The 19,767-nt window shown below is 38.8% G+C and overlaps 1 protein-coding gene across 4 annotated transcripts in view; it reads right to left on the bottom strand.

Annotated features, from left to right (window-relative positions):
* Positions 1 to 1,930: 1,930 nt before the first annotated feature.
* Positions 1,931 to 19,767, bottom strand: part of LOC115232548 (solute carrier family 35 member F5) — a 123,776-nt gene continuing 105,939 nt past the window's right edge. For 3 of the 4 annotated variants that reach the window (XM_029802491.2, XM_029802490.2, XM_029802488.2), the window contains exons 10-14: positions 19,085 to 19,244; positions 17,286 to 17,376; positions 14,454 to 14,611; positions 10,670 to 10,710; positions 1,931 to 2,315 (exon numbers count right to left, since the gene is read on the bottom strand). In XM_029802491.2, the coding sequence (XP_029658351.1) occupies positions 2,278 to 2,315; positions 10,670 to 10,710; positions 14,454 to 14,611; positions 17,286 to 17,376; positions 19,085 to 19,244 (488 nt within the window). In that variant the 3' untranslated portion in view covers positions 1,931 to 2,277. The remainder of the gene's footprint in view (positions 2,316 to 10,669; positions 10,711 to 14,453; positions 14,612 to 17,285; positions 17,377 to 19,084; positions 19,245 to 19,767) is intronic. The other variant, XM_029802489.2, reaches the window with a different exon arrangement.

The following is a 19,767-nucleotide window of genomic DNA, read 5'->3' as shown; positions in this document are numbered from 1 at the left end:
ATATATTAAGTATAGCTTAAATTCTACGGCCGAGTTTGTGTTGCATTTCACAGATAAGTTTCCAACTGATCACAGATCTCTTGTGTATTATGCTAATAATAATAATAATAATAATAATAATAATGATGATGATGATAGTAATAATAATGACGATGACGGTTTCAAATTTTTGCCACAAGGGCAGCTTGGGGGAAGAGATTAAATCGATTGCATTGACACCCCAGAGTGTAACTGGTACTTAATTTATTGACCTCGAAAGGATGAAAGGCAAAGTCAACCTTGGCAGAATTTGAACTCTGAACATTAGGACAAATAAATTGCCACTAAGCCTTTCGCCCGGCATGCTAACGATTCTACCAGCCCACCACCAATAATAATAGTTATAATCTTTTCTACTCTAGGGACAAGTCCCGAAATTTGGGGGCAGGGGCCAGTCAATTAGATCGACCCTGCCAATAATAATAATAATATTAATAATAATCAGTAGAAATTTGACAAATTAAATCAAATTCACCAGAATTTACTGATGGAAAAAAAAAATGGTAAAAGAATTTAATTTATTTCCCATTTAATCAAAATTGAGTAGAAACAAAAATGAGAAACAAACAGAAAGACTGAAATGATGCTTATAAGCATCCTTTTAGAATCAAAGACATAGATATAAATAAGACTTCAGTGGAGGGGAGGGGCAGAGGCAAAAAGGATTTCTTCCCTTCAACCTGCTGAAAAAGATACGAGTAAAATCAGTAAACCTTTTATTATGTATTAAAAAAGTAAAAAAAAAAAAATTGGAGAAAGTGAACTTAGCAATTCCAAATAGCTTCACAAGTTGACATTATTGATGGACAGGACACACGGACACACATACACAAATACACAAATAAAAAATAATTTACTTTCAGTTCACAAAGAAGGCTTAAACAGAAAACAGTAATGAGAAGAGAGATTATTTCTTAAATATATTTGAGGTTTTAAACAAAAGACAACCATCTTGCTTCGGTGCGCAGCATGTTCGCCAGGGACAGCATACAAAATTAGAAAAGTCAACTACCTTCACCTGGACACTGCACTCAATAATAATAATAATAATAATAATGATGATGATGATGATGGTGGTGGTGGTGATGATGATGATAACAGTAATAGTTTCAAATTTTGGCACAAGGCCAGTAATTTTGGAGGAGGGGTGTAAGTCAAATATAGTGACCCCAGTGTTTAACTGGTCCGTATTTTATCAACCCCAAATAAGATGAAAGACAAAGTCGACCTCGGCAGAATTTGAACTCAAAACGTGAAAGATTGATGAAATGCTACTTAGCATTTTTGCCTGGCATGCTAACAAGTCTGCCAGCTTGCAGCCTCAATAATAATAATAATAATAATAATAATTTCTAGATTTGGCATGAGGCCACAAAGTTGTGGTGGAGGGTTGTTGCCTATTGTGGAGGCCTAATCCATTACTCAATTAGAACTTGCTTTTGCCTTCGAAGGCAAAAGACAATCCTGATAAGATTTTAATTCAAAGAGATGAAGTTTCCAGGTAACTAAATACACCAAGATATTCAGAATGATGCTGCCTACCATTTCAGCCACACTTCATCATCAATAATAATTAGTGAGGATGAGGATGGGAGCAAAGACAAGGATTATTTTAAATAAAACTGAAACTGTGTTCCTCAATTCGGCATAAGGGGGACAGCCGAAGGTTCATGTGAGTAACTGACCTCCACCACTGAGGATTTCCAAGGACCACAATAATTGCAATGAATCTCTCTCTCTCTCTCTCTCTCTCTCTCTCTCTCTCTCTCTCTCTCTCTCAATTTCTGTTTGAATTTTCTTCTTTTTACTTTGAGTAAAGAAAATATTTTGGTTCTTTATATTTACTGTTCTTCTCCCTTCAAACACACACACACACACACACACACGCATGCATAAGAAAACAAAAACATTTTAACAAACGACAAGATGAACATGAACAATCGTAGATATGTTAAATTAGTGGAATACTTTACAAACTTCTTTTTTTTTGTTTTTGACAATGTCAGTGAACAAATTGTTTATAGTAGAAGAGGGGGTATATTCCCCTACCCCTCTTGTACCGTTTCACCCACCCCCCTTTTTTTTTCCATGAAGGAAATAGTATATTGTCTTTCAAACGAAAACTGCATCTACATCATTAAGAATCGAAGAATTATGTTGATGTTTAACTAACGATAACGTTAGTGAAAACTCGTTTCCATCAAGAGTCTATCTGTGGAACCACATCACCAGCATTTATCAGACTTTCTGCCTGTTCTCTGTCCAGTTCTCGCATTCTAGAAAAAGAAAAATTAAATAAATTATTTATTCAAGAGGAAAGGAAAAAAAAAAAGATATCTGAGCAATTATGTCTATTTATGCATGCAAGGACAAAGACGCTTGTACATCTGTAAACACAACTAAAATGAACACGACAAAAAAAAAAAAAACGTATTGTTCTAGCAAATAAACATCTTCAGCTACAGAACCGTTGAATTCCTGTAAATCTTGCCACAACATGGAATTTCATAGAATGAAATATAATTTCCCAAGGGGTTCCAGATTACATGGAAGTCAATGGGAAATGTGGAGGCACATGGCCTAGTGGTTAGAGCAGCGGAGTCCTGGTCGAGGGATCACAGGTTTGAATCTCAGACTGAGAGATGTGTGTGTTTATGAGCGAAACACCTAAGCTCCACACGGCTCCGGCAGAAGGTAATGGCGAAACTTCTGCTGACTCTTTCGCCACAACTTTCTCTCACTCTTTCCTCCTGCATCTTGCAGCTCACCTGCGACGGACTAGCATCATGTCCAGGTGGGGAACCTATACGCCAAGGAAACCGGGAAACCGACCCTTATGAGCCAGGCATGGCTCGAGAAGGAACAAACAAACAAACAAAACAATGGAAATGCGCTTCACTTTTCTGTCAGATTTTCAGAAATGCAACTCAATTTGAAAAAGTGAAAACTAATCCATATTACATCACAAGGAAGTGTATATGTCATGCCTTGACCTGCGATTAGCTTCAATAATTCTTTCTTTATTGCTCACAAGAGGCTCAAACAAGGACAAACAAAGGTATTGAGTTGATTACATTGATCCCAGTGCATAACTGGTACTTATTTCATAAGGCGGCGAGCTGGCAGAAATGTTAGCACGCTGGGTGAAATGCATAGCCGTATTTCGTCTGCAGTTACGTTCTGAGTTCAAATTCCGCCGACGTCGACTTTGCCTTTCATCCTTTCGGGGTCGATTAAATAAGTACCAGTTACGCACTGGAGTCGATATAATCAACTTAACCCGTTTGTCTGTCCTTGTTTGTCCCCTCTACGTTTAGCCCCTTGTGGGTAGTAAAGAAATAGGTACTTATTTCATCGACCCTGAAAGGATGAAAGGCAAAGTCAACCTCGGCGGAATTTGAACTCAGAACGTAACGGCAGATGAAATACCGCTAAGCAGTTCGTCTGGCGTGCTACCGATTCTACCAGGTTGCCACCCTCAATATTAAATGGATGAAAGTATCCATCCGTGGGTAGGGCACTCGCCTATTACCTTTCACTTGTTTCAGTCATTACATTGCGTGGTCATGCTGGGGCACTGCTTTCAAGGATTCTTAGCTGAATGAATCAATCTCAGCTTTTATTTTTGTAAAACCTGATACTCATTTTATCATTCTCTATGCTGACGAGCTAAGTTATGGAGACATAAACACACCAACACCAGCCATTAAGCATAAACACACACACACACACACACACACACATTTATTTTGCTTAGGCATTGTAAGAATCTTAACCTGGTGTAGAACTCAACATGTGTGTGCTTCAGAACAAAGTGTTACAGGAGTATAGAGTCATCATAATCATCATCATCGTTTAACGTCCGTTTTCCATGCTAGCATGGGTTGGACGGTTCGACCGGGGTCTGGGAAGCCAGGAGGTGCACCAGGTTCCAGTCTGATCTGGCAGTATTTCTACAGCTGGATGCCCTTCCTAATGCCAACCACTCCGTGAGTGTAGTGAGAGCTTTTTACGTGCCACTGGCACAGGTGCCAGGGGAGGCTGGCAACGGCCACGATCGGTTGGTGCTTTTTACGTGCCACCGACACAGGTATCACAACTACAATTTCCATTTGGGTTTTTGATGTTGATAGTGAAGTAATTGACTCAATAGGCCTCCTCAAGCACAGCAGGTCGCCCTACAATCCAATGTAAGCACAGCAGGTGTTAGGAAGGGCATCCAGCCATATAAAACCATACCAAAACAGACAACTGGAGCCTTGTGCAGCTCCCCAGCTTGCCAGCTCCTGTCAAACCATTCAACTCAAGCCAGTGTGAGAAACAGACATTAAACAATGATGACGAATCCTGAGACACAGTAAGTTTAACATAATCTTTTTCTGGGGTTTATCAAAAGCATAACTTTCATCCTCTAGGGTGCACAAGGATATAATTTCTTTTTAAGCAGCATCCACCATGCCAAGAAATATGGTGTCTCATACTATGGTTGAGGATCTAGAACTTCATCTCCAGTTGGCTATATGACACGATCTGTGTTCTTATGTTTTCAAACAAGGGAATGTAGTACCCCCACTCAGCTCAAAACAATATCTGTGTATCATGATTTCCAGGTTATTTCCCTTCATCAGCATAGAATAATTGTCCGGCTAGAAGTGGCGCTGCCAAATTCCTGTTCGAAATATATAGTTTTCAAAGTGACAGCTAGTCACTGATCTATAAATTAGAAAATTACTATATGTAAATCTTACAATGAGAGATATTCAGCAACAGTACTTTGTAGTTAAGACTGTTTGCCAACAACATGGCAGTCCTGGTTTAGGACGAATGTTGCTGTAATTTAGCCCCAGGAAACATCGTCTCCAGCTATATATTTCGAACGGGAATTTGGCAGTACCACCTCTAGCCGAACAATTATTCTGGGCTGAGAAGGGAAATAACTTGGAAATCGCAATACACAAACATTGTTTTGAGCTGAGTGGGGGTGCTAGATTCCCTTGTTCGAAAATATAAGGACACAGACCATGTTGTATAGCCAGCTGGAGATGATGTCTCTAGGGGCTAAATTACAGCAACATTCATCCTAAACCAGGACTGCCATGTTATGTTGGCAAACAATCTTTACTCCAAAGTACTGTTGCTGAATATCTCTTGTTGTGAGATTTACAAATAGTAATTTTCTAACCAGCAGATGTGTTTAAAAACATAGCTTCAAAAAAAAAAAAAAAAAAGATTGCAACTGTACATATTAAAATAGATATTTAGCCAAATAGGGCTGAAAGTAAATAAATACAACAATTTCAATATACAAGTTTAAATGATAAATTCATGCAGATTGAAAGAAAATTCACAGCTGTGGAAGAATTTACAAGCACATACATGTGTACAGTTTGGTGCATATATGTATGTATATTTCTCACACACATTAGAGAGAGAAAAAATAAAGAAAGAGAGTGGAGAAGTAGAAGCAACCCAGAAGCATTAGTTTGTGATGCACCATGTGACACCATGTTAATAATATAGTTTGATAGAAGCCTTAAAACCAAACCTATGGAAGACTGGGTGTCGTCTATTGACAGCACGCAACAGAAAAAAAGTAGTTGTTAGCAGGAAGATCTAATTTCAATGAGTTAGTCAATAAGAGGATAGTATATACTCTATAGATTTCAAGATAAAACAGCTCAACACAACAACAGCAACAAAAACAACAACACTCACTTCTATCTTGGTAACAACAAGATAACAATATTTAAACTGCAGGTTTTAGGTTAGAAGCAAATGTGATCTGGCTCAACGGATATGATATTGGAGTTGTGTGCATGAATTGGGGTACAGCCTGCTGTTGGCTGGGTTTCTAACTTTTATCTATGGCCATGCTGGGGCACCACCTTGAAAAATTTTAGTCAAACATATCAAGCCCAGAACTTTTTTTTTGTTTAAAGCCTGGTACATATTCTATTAGCCTCTATTTGCTGAACCACTAAGTTATGAGAATGTAAGCACACCAACATAGGTTAAGTGGTGAAGGGGACAAACAGACACAAAGACACACAATGGACTTCTTTCAGTTTCCATCTACCAAATCCACTCACAAGGCTTTGGTTGGCCTGAGGCTATAGTAGAAGACATTCACTTAAGGTGCCACACTGTGGGACTGAACCCGGAACCATGTGGTTGGGAAGCAAACTTCTTACCACATAGCCACATAGAACACTATATTTAAAAGTGCCATAAACGAGTTAACCATCAGGAGTAGGAAGCAGATCATCAAGGGATTGTTTAGCTTTGAACCAGAGATCACCTGTTATATGCCTACCTGCCTTGGCTTTGGACATAGGTTCCAACTGCAATGGTCAACTGTACGAGTGAGTGAAGGTGTGTAACCATTCATGAAAAGCTTGTCATCACACAGACTCCAACACCTGGTGCCATGTGAAAAGAGCTCTCATTCATTCATAAGATAATACTTAACTGTAAATAGGATTAGGGGCAGTTCATATGAGGAAACAGGGGCAGCAATCTGCAAATTAACAAGTGTTTGTTGCTAACTTATGACGCCGAGTTCAAAACTGTCTTAGAGACCAATAGAGACAAAATGAATATTCTTAAACTAAATCTTTTTAAAATCAATTCCATGATTCCTACACAGTTCACTTTCCTGATATTTGTACATAATTCTATGCACCTTTCATGAATTGTAGTGCATCTGAGCATTATACACAATAATTTCATTATTATTATTTTCTTTGCACAGCTTCTAATGCTGGAGATGTACTACGGTGTCAGCTGTTCACTACCAGCGAACTAAGGTAACTCCCCTTATTTTACGAGCACCTTCCTGAGTATTCGAGCGGTTCTAAGCAGTGCTATTTTCTGAAAGTGCTCCACCCTTATTGCAGCCCCTATTTGTTCCATGTATTTCTCAAGATTTTTACTCACAGCTCCTCGCTGCCTTCATTATATCATTATTATAAAAACTTTGAAGACTTGAACTCAGGACTGTGAATTAGGAGCTTCTTTAATTAGAGAGAGTATGTCTGCACGTTTCTTAAGACGCCAGTGTCGCCTGATTGCCCCCCCCCCATGCTGGTGGCACATAAAAAGCACCCACTACACTCTTGGAGTAGTTAGCGTTAAGAAGGGCATCAAGCTGTAGAAACCTTGCCAGATTAATTTGGAGACTGGTGCGACCTCCTGACTTGTGGTTGTGATCTCTGTGCTGGTGGCACATAAAAAGCACCATCTGGATGTGGTCGATGCCAGCCCCCTTTCCTCAAGGGCTTCTGTGCCATGCCACATAAAAAGCACCATCCAAACATGGCCAATGCCAGCACCGCCTTGACTGCTCCCATGCCAGTATCACGTGAAAAGCACCCACTACACTCTCAGAATGGTTGGTGTTAGGAAGGTCATCCAGCTGTAGAAACATTGCCAGATCAGACTGGTGCCTGGTGCAGCCTCCTGGCTTGCCAGTCCCCAGTCAAACTGTCCAACCCATGCCGGCATGGAAAGCAGACGTTAAACGATCATGATCATGATGATGATGATGTTTTGTGTAGTAGCAGCTAAGACTCCTTCATTCAACAAACTATTTAAAGTCCTTAAAATGGTTTAATTTCTAAATATAGGATGCAATAAAAATGAGATAGCCATAGACAAGATCATATTTGTCCAAAGATCAGCCAGAAAGTCTACCAATGCAAAAGTGACTGGATCCACTCAGAAACGTGTAAGCTTGGCAAGGTATTGTGTTTTACGTAATGATTAAGTGTAATTAGGAGGGTCAACAAATTAGGTGGGTCAACCATAGCATTTTCCCCAGAAGCTTCACACTGCCAAATATTGTGACTTCCATGGAGGTGCAAACACAATTATTCACACAACCAAATGTTAAGAAAGTTATCTTCCCCAATCTCCTTTACTCTTTTACTTGTTTCAGTCATTTGACTGTGGCCATGCTGGAGCACTGCCTTTAGTCGAAGAAATCAACCCCAGGAATTATTCTTTGTAAGCCTAGTACTCATTCTATCGGTCTCTTTTGCCGAACCGCTAAGTTACACCTTGGGCAAGTGTCTTCTACTGACCAAAGCCTTGTGAGTGGTTTTGGTAGATGGAAACTGGAAGAAGCCCATCATGTGTATATATTCTTTCTTTTATTCTTTTATTCTTTTACTTGTTTCAGTCGTTTGACTGTGGCCATGCTGGGCACCGCCTGTAGTCGAGCAAATCGACCCTGGGACTTATTCTTTTTAAGCCCAGTACTTATTCTATCGGTCTCTTTTGCCGATTGTCTAAGTGACGGGGACGTGAACACACCAGCATCGGTTGTCAAGCAATGCTAGGGGGACAAACACAGACATACACACACACATATATATATACATATATACGACAGGCTTCTTTCAGTTTCCGTCTACCAAATCCACTCACAAGGCATTGGTCGGCCCGGGGCTATAGCAGAAGACACTTGCCCAAGATGCCACGCAGTGGGACTGAACCCGGAACCATGTGGTTGGTTAGCAAGCTACTTACCACACAGCCACTCCTGCGCCTATATATATATATTTGTATATATATATATGTATACATGTATGTATTTGCCCCCCACCCCACTATCATGTGACAATCGATGCTGGTGTGTTTATGTCCCCATAACTTAGCTGTTCGGCAAAAGAGACCAATAGAATAAGTACTAGGCTTACAAAGAATAAGTCCTGGGGTTGATTTGCCCGACTAAAGGTGGTGCTCCAGCATGGCCACAGTCAAATGACTGAAACAAGTAAAGGAATAAAAAAAATAGTAAAAGTCATGTTTCACATACAAATACGTCGATGTAAACAATGTGATTTCTAGACAGCAAAAACAGGTAAATGGGTGAATGTGCATATTTCAGGAGTTAAGGAGCAACGACGCCTGAACTGTGCATTATACACTCATTGCCTGTTTTTGCTGTCTTTAATCACATTGTTTACAAAAGACGTATTCGTATTTGAAATGTCACAACTTAAAGTGCTGACCCTGTAAAAAATCTGTAGAGATAGAGTCAGAAATAAAAACAAAGGCACAATATTGACTTATAAACCTTATATTTGGGGGTATATTACAGTTGCAGATTGATACAAGGTAGGGACGGGGAAACCCCCATCCGTGGGCACAATTGCACCCACAAGCCCATTTCTTTGCATCTGCAGGCTGGTATACTTGTATATACAAAATATAGTAAATTTTTCAATTATGAAATTTATACAATACTCATCTGCCTATTTGCGACAAAGGTCCCGTTTCCACTACGACTTAAAACGGTCAGACTCAAACAGAAAATCGTCTGGTAATTACCATTTGAATGGAAATTTTGTTTTCACTATAAAACACCTATTGCTAGGTTTGTACCACCCCCTTGAGACCCAACCACACTCTGGCTGAAAACTATAGAATACTTCATAAGTAGTATAAACGTCCTAAATTCAGTTAATGAAGATGTTACATGTTAATTTAATGTGTTAAATTTATCTTTATTAATGTATATCGAATTATACATAAATATATACAAGATTTACACAGATATAAGAGCCAGAACTTGTGATCTGCCTTGGGCCCTTTTCTTTGGAAATTTCTGCCCACTGCACTAAAAAGTTTCCCCACTCCTGATTTAAAATGTCCCTACCGGCAATGAAAATGATCATAGTGCTTAAAACTCGACACAAATTACATGAATGATCAGTTTTTAAATTCTTTAAAATAATTTCTCTTATAAATACATGATGTGGTAGGGAGGGAGAAGCAAGACAAGTTGGAAAATTCCTCTCCCAAGAGTGAAGCAGCCAATTCTAACTATGAGATCAAAACGATCATCATCATCATCATCATTGTTTAACATCCGTTTTCCATGCTGGCATTGGTTGGACGGTTTGACTGAGATCTGGGAAGCCAGAAGGCTGCACCAGGTTCCAATCTGATCTGGCAAAGTTTCTACAGCTGGATGCCCTTCCTAACACCAACCACTCCAAGAGTGTAGTGGGTGCTTTTATGTGCCACCGGCATGAGGGCCAGTCAGGCAACAACCACACTCAAAAAGTGTCTTTTACGTGCCACCTTCATGGGAGCCAGTCCGGTGGCACTGGCAACGACCACGCTCAAATGTTGCTTTACACCTGCCACTGGCACATGTGTGCCAGTAAGGTGACACTGGCAATGATCACACTTGAATGTTGCTTTTTACATATCACCAGCAAAGGAGCCAGTTAGGGGCCCTGGCAACAATCACGCTTGGATGGTGCTTTTAACATTGAAGTAAGGGAGGTGATAAGGGGCTCATACAAATTAGCTGTCTAAGTAGACAGGGTAGAAATATCCACATACACTAAAGACAAATTATTAAGGGACACCTACATACATTTGCACACAATGTAATAAAATGTTTTGTTTTTTTTCCCCTGCCTTTTTTGTTAGTAGAGAAAACTGTTATCAATGTAGTAAATGAAGCTGATTAACAGTGAAAAATTAGTAAAGGTGCATAAAAACTTTCTTTTTAATTTTTATAGAAGGTTTCTAAGCAACCTTGACGAAGGAGCACCACAAGCTTAAATATGAAGTAGTAAATGTAGATAAAACTCTGTAAAGGGCTATCACTCACCAAATGTACTTAACGTATTCACTTGTTTATACATTAATAATCTAAGAATTTGAAAGAAAATATATGTTGAGCTTTGCTAACACACAAACATTAGTGCAAACACACAGACTTCTTCTGACGTGTCGAGATATTATTTAAAACTGTTTCATGCAGGTGAAAATTTCATAATCTGAAATGTTGAACTTGCTGATTTCAAAACCCCTGCATTTCCACAAAATATACACAGATCAAAGGGTTTGAACTCAGTGCTAACAAAACACTTAAACCCATTTTGCAATCTTATTTCATTAAAAAAAAAAAAACAAAAAAAAAAACTTTTTTTTAAAAAAGTGCAGTTTTATGTTTCAGTTAATTTTGAAAATCAAGAATTTGGAAGAATTTAGAAAATTATCCAATGTTTCATTAATTGATATATTAAATTTAAAAGTGTGATGGAATAGTTCTTTTAAATATTATGGCATATCACAGTATCGACCAGGCTATCAGATATTGCTGTACATCACTGGTCACAATGCGCTTAGCTGGCGAGGCGAGCAGGCCAACATTGCCATTGATCAGAATGACCAGTCTATCACAGGGTGACCCATTTACAACTGAATGGACTGGGCCTATGGGAAATGAAGTGTTTTGCTCAAGAACACAACATGCTGCCCAGTCTTGGAATTGAACCCTGATCGAGCAGTCATGGGTGCAATATTCTAAACATTCATTTAAATACAAATGCTTTGAAACAGACGACTGTGTAAGGGACACTCACAGAGCTATTTATGCAAGGTTCTCATTTTTAACAGTAAGCTGGTGTCTACCCAGGGTTAAACAGGAAGAGGTTGGGGTTTTGAGAAAGATGAAATGATACAAAGAGCCTCTACTCTTCAACCCTTAAGACAACTCCATGTTGGTTCAGTTGCAACAATTATTTCCAAATGAAGCCAATACTGTTAATTCTTATGCTTAATCACAAGAATCAACATCACATATTTAAGAAAATATCAGGAGTTCAGTCACTGATAGGTGACAGAAGATTTTAAAAAAGGGGTTTTCTAACTGAATGGAGAAAGAGACAGAGAGAGAATCCCTTTCAACTTCACAGTGCATATTGTATATAGACTTATTTCAACTCATTTCTATTGTGAATGTAGGGGAAAGATGAATGGATGTATAGCAATTTCTGTTGACTAGGCACACACAAGCAACGGGTGTTGAGATAATACATTTCCTAAATGCACTATTAACATAATTAAAGCGAGATGGTTATGCTCACAAATAATAATTGCTCACACAAGTAGACAGCAAACAAATTTGATAGTGAAAAGCACACATGCTCTCTCCACAGCGCTAATATCAAGAAGTCTTCTTGTGAACGTGACCTGGGCATTACTGTCAGCAGCGATTTGCACTGGAAAAAGCACATCTCTAAAATTGTCAAGAAGGCTGAGGGTGTCTTCACATCACTCAGCAAGACCTTTGTCAGCTGCTCTCTGGTTATCTATTTAAGACTGTATATGGCCATGGTGCAGCCACTCTTGGAATTTGCATCACCAGTCTGGTACCCCTATACTGCTCTGGACATTGACTTCTTGGAAACTGTTCAGAGTCATGCTACCAAGCGAATACCCTCCATCACGCATCTACCATAATCTGAACGCCTTGCTTCCCTGGGCATAGATACAATGAAGCTCCGGCATCTAGCAACTGACTTGGTAAACATCCACAAAATTATTAACCATCGTACCAACAACCACTTTGAGCACCTTTTTGAGCTCCTTATGTCTAACACACGTGGGCATGCCTACAAAGTCATAAAACAGCACAGCTCCCATGATTTACGGAAACATTTTTGCACACTCAGAGTTGCTGAAGCATGGAACAAACTACCTGCATTAGTTGTTAGCTGCCAAGACATTGCATCCTTTAAAACTTCCATGCTTCCTGAAATTCGCCGACACTACACCTCATATCCACCCCACTCCATGCACATGCACACATGTATATCGTGACTCATACACTGTTCACTTTCCTGACATTTGTACACAATTTTATGTACTGTACATGCACCTTTGATGAGTTGTAGTGCACCTGAGCACTATACACAATAATTTCATTATCAAATTAATTGAATGGATCCATACACAAAACTAGAGCTTTTTGACACAAACTCAAAAAGATGTGATCACAAAATATAAAGGAACAGATCCAAAAGTTTGAAAAATATTTACAGAAACATTCTACACATTATGCCAACATGTCAGCCCAAGAATTTTAATCAAAAGTTTTCTTTAAAATTTGCTGCAAAACAATTCCGAATATATCAATTTCTGGAAATGGCAGCTTACAATATTGACTTGAGAAGCAACCTCAACGTTTTTAGATGTATGTATAGCAACAGATAATTGTTTACATGATATTTTTTCCTTTTATCTATGTCACAACGGACATATAAAATTAATGATAAATCCCACGAAATGGAAAGAATTTTCCATTCAGCCTTGTGTCTAGAAATCGAGGAGCAATTTAAGGGAGACAACCAATGGCTTACTTGATAAACTATTTGTGAACGTTACAAGATTGAGCAACCAACGATAAAAGAACCGAGATTGGCGACTTTCTAACGAGGTTTCCTAACTAGAGACAGACTCTGACATCTAACTAGGACATGGGAGTTCGATTCTGGCAGGGTTAAATTAGACGCAATGTCTATATTTTAGGTGCTGGGTAACTAATTTGGTTACAAGTTGCAACTTTGCTTCCTTTATATTGGTAAAAGACAAAAGTTCTGCATTTAAGGGATTTTATTATTCTTTTACATGTTTCAGTCATTTGACTGCAGCCATGCCGGAGCACCGCCTCTAGTTGAGCAAATCGACCCCAAGAGACTTATTCTTTGTAAGCCTATTAACTTATTCTATCGGTCGATTTTTGCCGAACCGTTAAGTTATGGGGACATAAACACACCAACCTTGGTTGTCAAGCGATGGCTGGGGGGAACGAACAAAGACACACAAGCACATATATATATATATGTATACGACAGGCTTCTTTCAGTTTCCGTCTACCAAATCCACTCACAAGGCTTGGGTCGGCTGGAGGCTATAGTAGAAGACACATGCCCAAGGTGCCATGCAGTGAGACTGAACCTGGAATCATGTGGTTGATAAGCAAGCTACTTACCACAGAGCCAATCCTGCGCCTATTATTATTATTATTATTATTTTCAAAAAAGCCATTAAATCCTTAATTTTCCTTGGCTGATAGTCAACATCTAATCTTGTTCTATGATTGAGCAATTAGCAGTAGAAAGGGCAGCCAAACAATAGATAAACCCTACTAATTGAACCCCTTTTTAATTCAAACAAAGTGAATAACTTATTTACATTATTTACATTTGGTGGATTTTTGTCCTCATCTTGTTTGTTGTTAACACAACATTTTGGCTGATATACCCTCTAGCCTTCATCAGGTGTCTTGGGGAAATTTCAAACCTGGGTTCTCATTCCTAAGGTATTTTTTAATGTTATTATTATTATTATTATTCAGCTCACTGCCTGGAATCGAACTCGGAATCTTAGGGTTAGTAGTCAGCGCTCTTAACCACTACGCCATATACCCATGGGCATATGGCATAGTGGTTCAGCTCTCTAAAGTTTTGTTTTTTTACCACTAGTAAGCCTAGCTACCCATCACTCTCTCAAAAGCGTGAATGGTTTGATGGTACTTCCATCCAGATAGATTATTCTTACCAAAAAATAGAAATAAATAAAAAACAGATAATAAAAACATGATGTACCTTGGAATAAGCTGCCGATGCCGACATATACAGTGTAGAATTTTCTTTATTGCTGTCATAACAGGGTCCCAGTTTTCATAGTATGTTAGCAGAGTCAATGCAAAGAATGACAAAAACACTGGTATAGATCCAACATAAAACATCCACGTGTAAGAAACCTGTGGTTAAAAGAAGTGCAAAAAAAAAATTTTATTTTTAAAAATTAATTTCATGCTTTAAACTTCCCAACAACCTTATTAAGCTCCCAATTTCCAGCCCCAGTCCTGTTCACCTCAAACACTACACGAAGGGCTGGTGAATAGTCAAATTTTCTATTTCATATATCCCTCATCTTTTCCATCAGTAGTCACCAGTTACTTTGAGTTGTCTCAAACATTCTGAATACAATCACAAATACTATACTTTGTAATATATTGAATTTAAAACCCCTTGAATGAAAAAAGGGTCAAAGGCTGCCCACAGGGTCCAAACCACATATATATATATGTGTGTATATATACATAATTTGAGGGAATATTATTCCTAACTTACAGGGAAAAATTCAATTTAGAAATACTAAATCAAATTTCACAAAATATAATATATATATATATAAAACTTAGAAAGAAACCACCTTTTATCAATTCAAAATGAACAATTAAATTACACCATCTAAAAAATTACATATAATAGAAATATTAAAGATAAAATAAATATAATATACGATGATTAAGTAAATTGCAAAATGATAATAAAAACATATATATTTGGTAGAATATATATATATATATATATATATATATATATACACACATTGGGCCTCACAGAGATGATGACAAGTGACTAAGACCTGAGGAAATATGCTGTATGTGAGAAGACTCGTCAGGCCAAGTGGAATCATCGTTATGGTCATTGCCGGTGCAATGTAGAATGGCAACCATGAATTGTAGTACTGGTCGTTGCCAGTGTCTTGTAAATGGCACCCATTACACTCCTGGAGTGGTTGGCATTAGGAAGGGCATCCAACTGTAGAAAACCATGCCAAATCAGACTGGAACCTGGGTTCCAATTATCTGTTTTGGCCTGGTTTCTATGGCTGGATGCCCTTCCTGATGCCAACCACTTTACAGTGTTTACTGGGTGCCTTTTACATGGTACCCTCAACTACAGGGTCACCAAGTACCTTGCGCAGCTAGAGGCACCTGTCAGAATGGTGTACTGAGTGGCCAAAAAAGTCCAATCTCATTGTCATCATAAATATTTCAATGTCCATTATTCCATGCTGGTAAAACCTGAATCCAAAGAAAGAACATCATACTGCTACGTCTCTTGATAATGTCATTTCTTCTCTGAGAACTGCTTATCGATCTTACTTCCATTCTTTTATCTCATTCTTGGTTCTTGTCTGCTGCCAGAATCTTGCACTGGCAGAAAACACTGCACTATGTCCAAGTCAAATTTACAATAACAACCAAACTAAAATTCTCAGTCATTCTGCATTTTATGTCTGATTTTCCGTGCTAGCATGGGTTGTATGGTTTTATTGAAGCTGTATTTTATAAGGGAATCCCCTTATTGTTGCCAACCATTTTAGTCATCTTAGCGCAAGTGAGACCATAACCGTGTGGCCTATGCCAGGGGTGTAACCAGTCCACTTATGCGTGCTTTTCCTTCATTGGTCACTAAACTCTGCTTGCGAAGACCTGTTGAGGCAAGTGAAATCGAAATCAAACTCAGTGACTGGCATCCGTTGCTGGTGGAGTGTTAAAGTACCATACGAGTGAGATCGTTGCCAGAGCAACAATCTGGCCTTCGTGCCGATAGCACGTTAAAAACACCATTCGAGCGAGATCGTTGCCAGTGCCGCTGGACTGGCTCCTGTGCAGGTGGCACGTAAAAAGCACCATTTGAGCGTGGCCGTTGCCAGTACCACCTAACTGGCTCTCGTGCCGGTGGCACGTAAAAGCACCCACTACACTCTTGGAGTGGTTGGCATTAGGAAGGGCATCCAGCTGTAGAAACTCTGCCAGATCAGATTGGAGTCTGGTTCGCCAGCCCTCAGTCAAATCGTCCAACCCATCCTAGCATGGAAAGAGGACATTAAACGATGATGATGATGATGAGGTGTACTTCCAGGACTGACTGGATCAGTACAGATCAATATAGATAAGTAACCCTTTGAGATAAAATATGCCATATGAAAAAGTACTAACTTAATGGTGGCGGTAAATGATAGAGATGGCTTATGAAAGATTTGGGAAAGAGATCAGACATGAAAACATGATGACAAAGTAAAGACACATTGAGATATTCAGAACCATAGAGGTGAAATCATCGTCATCATCATCATTTAACATCCGCTTTCCATACTTGCATGGGTTGGACGATTTGGTAGAGTTTCTACAGCTGGATGCCCTTCCTAACGTCAACCACTCCGAGAGTGTAGTGGGTGCTTTTACGTGCCACCGGCACAAGGGCCAGTTTGGTGGTGCTGGCAATGGCCATGCCCAAAAGGTGCCCTTCATGTGCCACCTGCACAGGAGCCAGTCCAGCGGCACTGGCGACGACCTCGCTTGAATGTTTCATGTGCCACCAGCACAGGTGCTAGTAAGGCAACACGGTAACGATCATGCTCAAATGGTGTGTTTAACATATAAGGATAAGAAAAAGAATTGGAAAAACTAAATGTTAAAATCCTGAAAATGACATATGGTGATAATATACAAACAATTTTATTTACATGTGGTTTACATACTCAAGGCGATGCCCCAGCATGGCCACAGTTTAATAACTGAAACAAGTAAAAGATAAAAGATAGATGAGAAAACGAGAAGAAAATGTAAATGTTCTTACCCCTTTCAAAATCATATCTGCTATCATAGAGAATGGTATGAGAAGGCTAGTGGCTAGTGTGCCCATCAGGGATGATGTTAGGTAACAACCCCTACAATAACAACAGGAAAGGACATTTAGGCATTGAACAAGATACTCTTGGACATAAAACATACATAAAACATATAAACATACTCAATGACACTGGCTCTGATTTGATCCCAACCAATAACATCGTATTGCTATTTGCTATTTACATGTGCAAGATTTTAAATTTATAAGGCAGAAGAAAGGGGATGTCATGATATTCATAGCTTATCGCCTTACCCGTGAAAAAAATGAAAAAAAAAGATAAAAACAATAATGATCTTAAGTAAACTGAAATGGTTCCAAACCAGGATTGAACCTTGATCCAAGGTTCAGTCATTCAAGAATTACTCTCTACTGAGCAGTGGATTTGATTTCTATTTTACCAAGACGCAAGTGGACATAAGTATAACTATGTGCTTTGTTTTAGATAACACACTGGCTTTCATAATCTGAACCGACAGCCCCGTCTACACAACCAAGGATGATATTCTTTTCTACTCTAGACACAAGGGCCAACCTCGGTAGAATTTTACCCGGCATGCTAATGTTTCTGTCAACTCACTGCCTTAAAAACTGATGGAAATATTCTTTTCTACTCTAGGCACAAGGCCCAAAATTTTGGGGAGCACAGTCGATTAGATTGACCCTAGTACACAACTGGTACTTAATTTATCGACCCTGAAAGGCCGAAAGGCAAAGTCAACCTCAGCAGAATTTGAACTCCGAATGTAAAGACAGACGAAATACCGCTAAGCAATTCGTCCAGCATGCTAACGATTCTGCCAGCTCACCGCCTTACAGCTGAGGATGAGATCAACACATTGCTGAGTGAAGCTAGTCCATTAGCCATTAAGGAATGGTATTTAACTCGTGTTTGTTGGCTTGGCTCAGCTCACCTACCTATAAGAAGGTAAGAGCAAAGACAAGCATAACTTATTAGTGCCAGTAAATAGTGGCAGTGCACTACGGAACAAATACTGCCTTACCTCTCAGTGCTGGGTTCAAGCCCTCTCGTAGGACAAGTAAAGAAGAAGAGTGCTACAAGAAGTATTAATTATTGAATATCAATAAGAGATAAACAACTGCACTTCGATGAGTTTTCTTGTAGCACAACAAAGTGAAGACATGAGGCTCATCTGTTAAGGTATATGGCTCACAATTATAAGGTCCCGAGTTCAATTCCTGACAGCACATTGTGTCCTTGAGCAAGACACTTTATTTCACATTGCTCCAGTCCACTCAGCTGGCAAAAAGTGACAAGTACCTGCATTTCAAAGGGCCAGCCTTGTCACACTGAATCTCTCTGAAAATTACATTAGGGGTACACATGTCTGTGGAATACTCAGTCACTTGCATGCTAATTTCATGAGCAGGCTGTTCTATTAATCCGATCAGATGGAACATCCTGCTCGTTATAACTGATTTGAGTGCCAATTAATGAATGAAATAATGATTATCCTCAATTCCTTCAGTTCAGTTCTAACAGTAGCGAAGAAATATTTTTAACGATACTTCCTAGTTTAATAATCAAATCTCTCTAGAATTTGCATAAATGAGAACATTTCCATGTTTCCATATATGGATTTAATCAGCCTTTTGGAAGATTAAAACCAACCAGTAAAAATGTTTGTAACATGGAAATATTGTTGTTTGTTTGACTTTGAAAAAGAATTCAGGTGTCAGTGGGACAAAAAAAAAAAAAGAAGAAAAAATGCCTATAATCAACATACCATATCCAAAGAATTTCTGTTAAAGCTGTTCCTACCATTCCGCTGATGGCCAAAAACATCCATTGTTTGTCACTTGGCCACTCAAATAATTCCAACTTACTATAATGAAAAATAAAGAAGCCAGGCCACAACAGCGTCGTACTGAAGAATCCAACAAAACCTGTAAAAAAAAATAATTCGTTTTCTAAATGAACAAAAATTTTAAAATATAAATAGCAAGAAAAACCTAAGTAATAATTAGAAATATATTTTAGTTAAATTTTGTTGTCTTAGGAGGGTCATTATGCCAATAATAATAAACACATGCACTGGTTCAATATCACTTCTTTATTGTTAGTCAGTTGGTTACATATCTAACCAGTTGACTAACCAATCATTTGTTTAATGTGCTGGTTAAACAATCAATTGCTTGTTTGTTTGTCAAAGGTTCTTTCATTGCTATTCCTGATCTTAACAACAACACACCATCTCTCTTCAAAGTCTCTTCTACCAACCTTATATGCAGCATACTTCAGTGATAATCTTATGGCACACATTTTATCTGCATCCAGCTGAACCATGCCATACACATCAGAGTTAAAGCTGTCCAGTAGCTTACACTCCCAACATAACAATTCCACTGATGTTGTTTGGCCATCTACTTTGGTTTCTACCATGTTGTGATCATTGTTACGATTTAAGAT

Source organism: Octopus sinensis, linkage group LG2, assembly GCF_006345805.1.
Source record: "Octopus sinensis linkage group LG2, ASM634580v1, whole genome shotgun sequence".
NCBI classification, from domain to species: Eukaryota; Metazoa; Mollusca; class Cephalopoda; order Octopoda; family Octopodidae; genus Octopus; species Octopus sinensis.
Note: the sequence above shows the minus strand (reverse complement) of the source record. Positions and strands in the feature narration are given on the sequence as shown.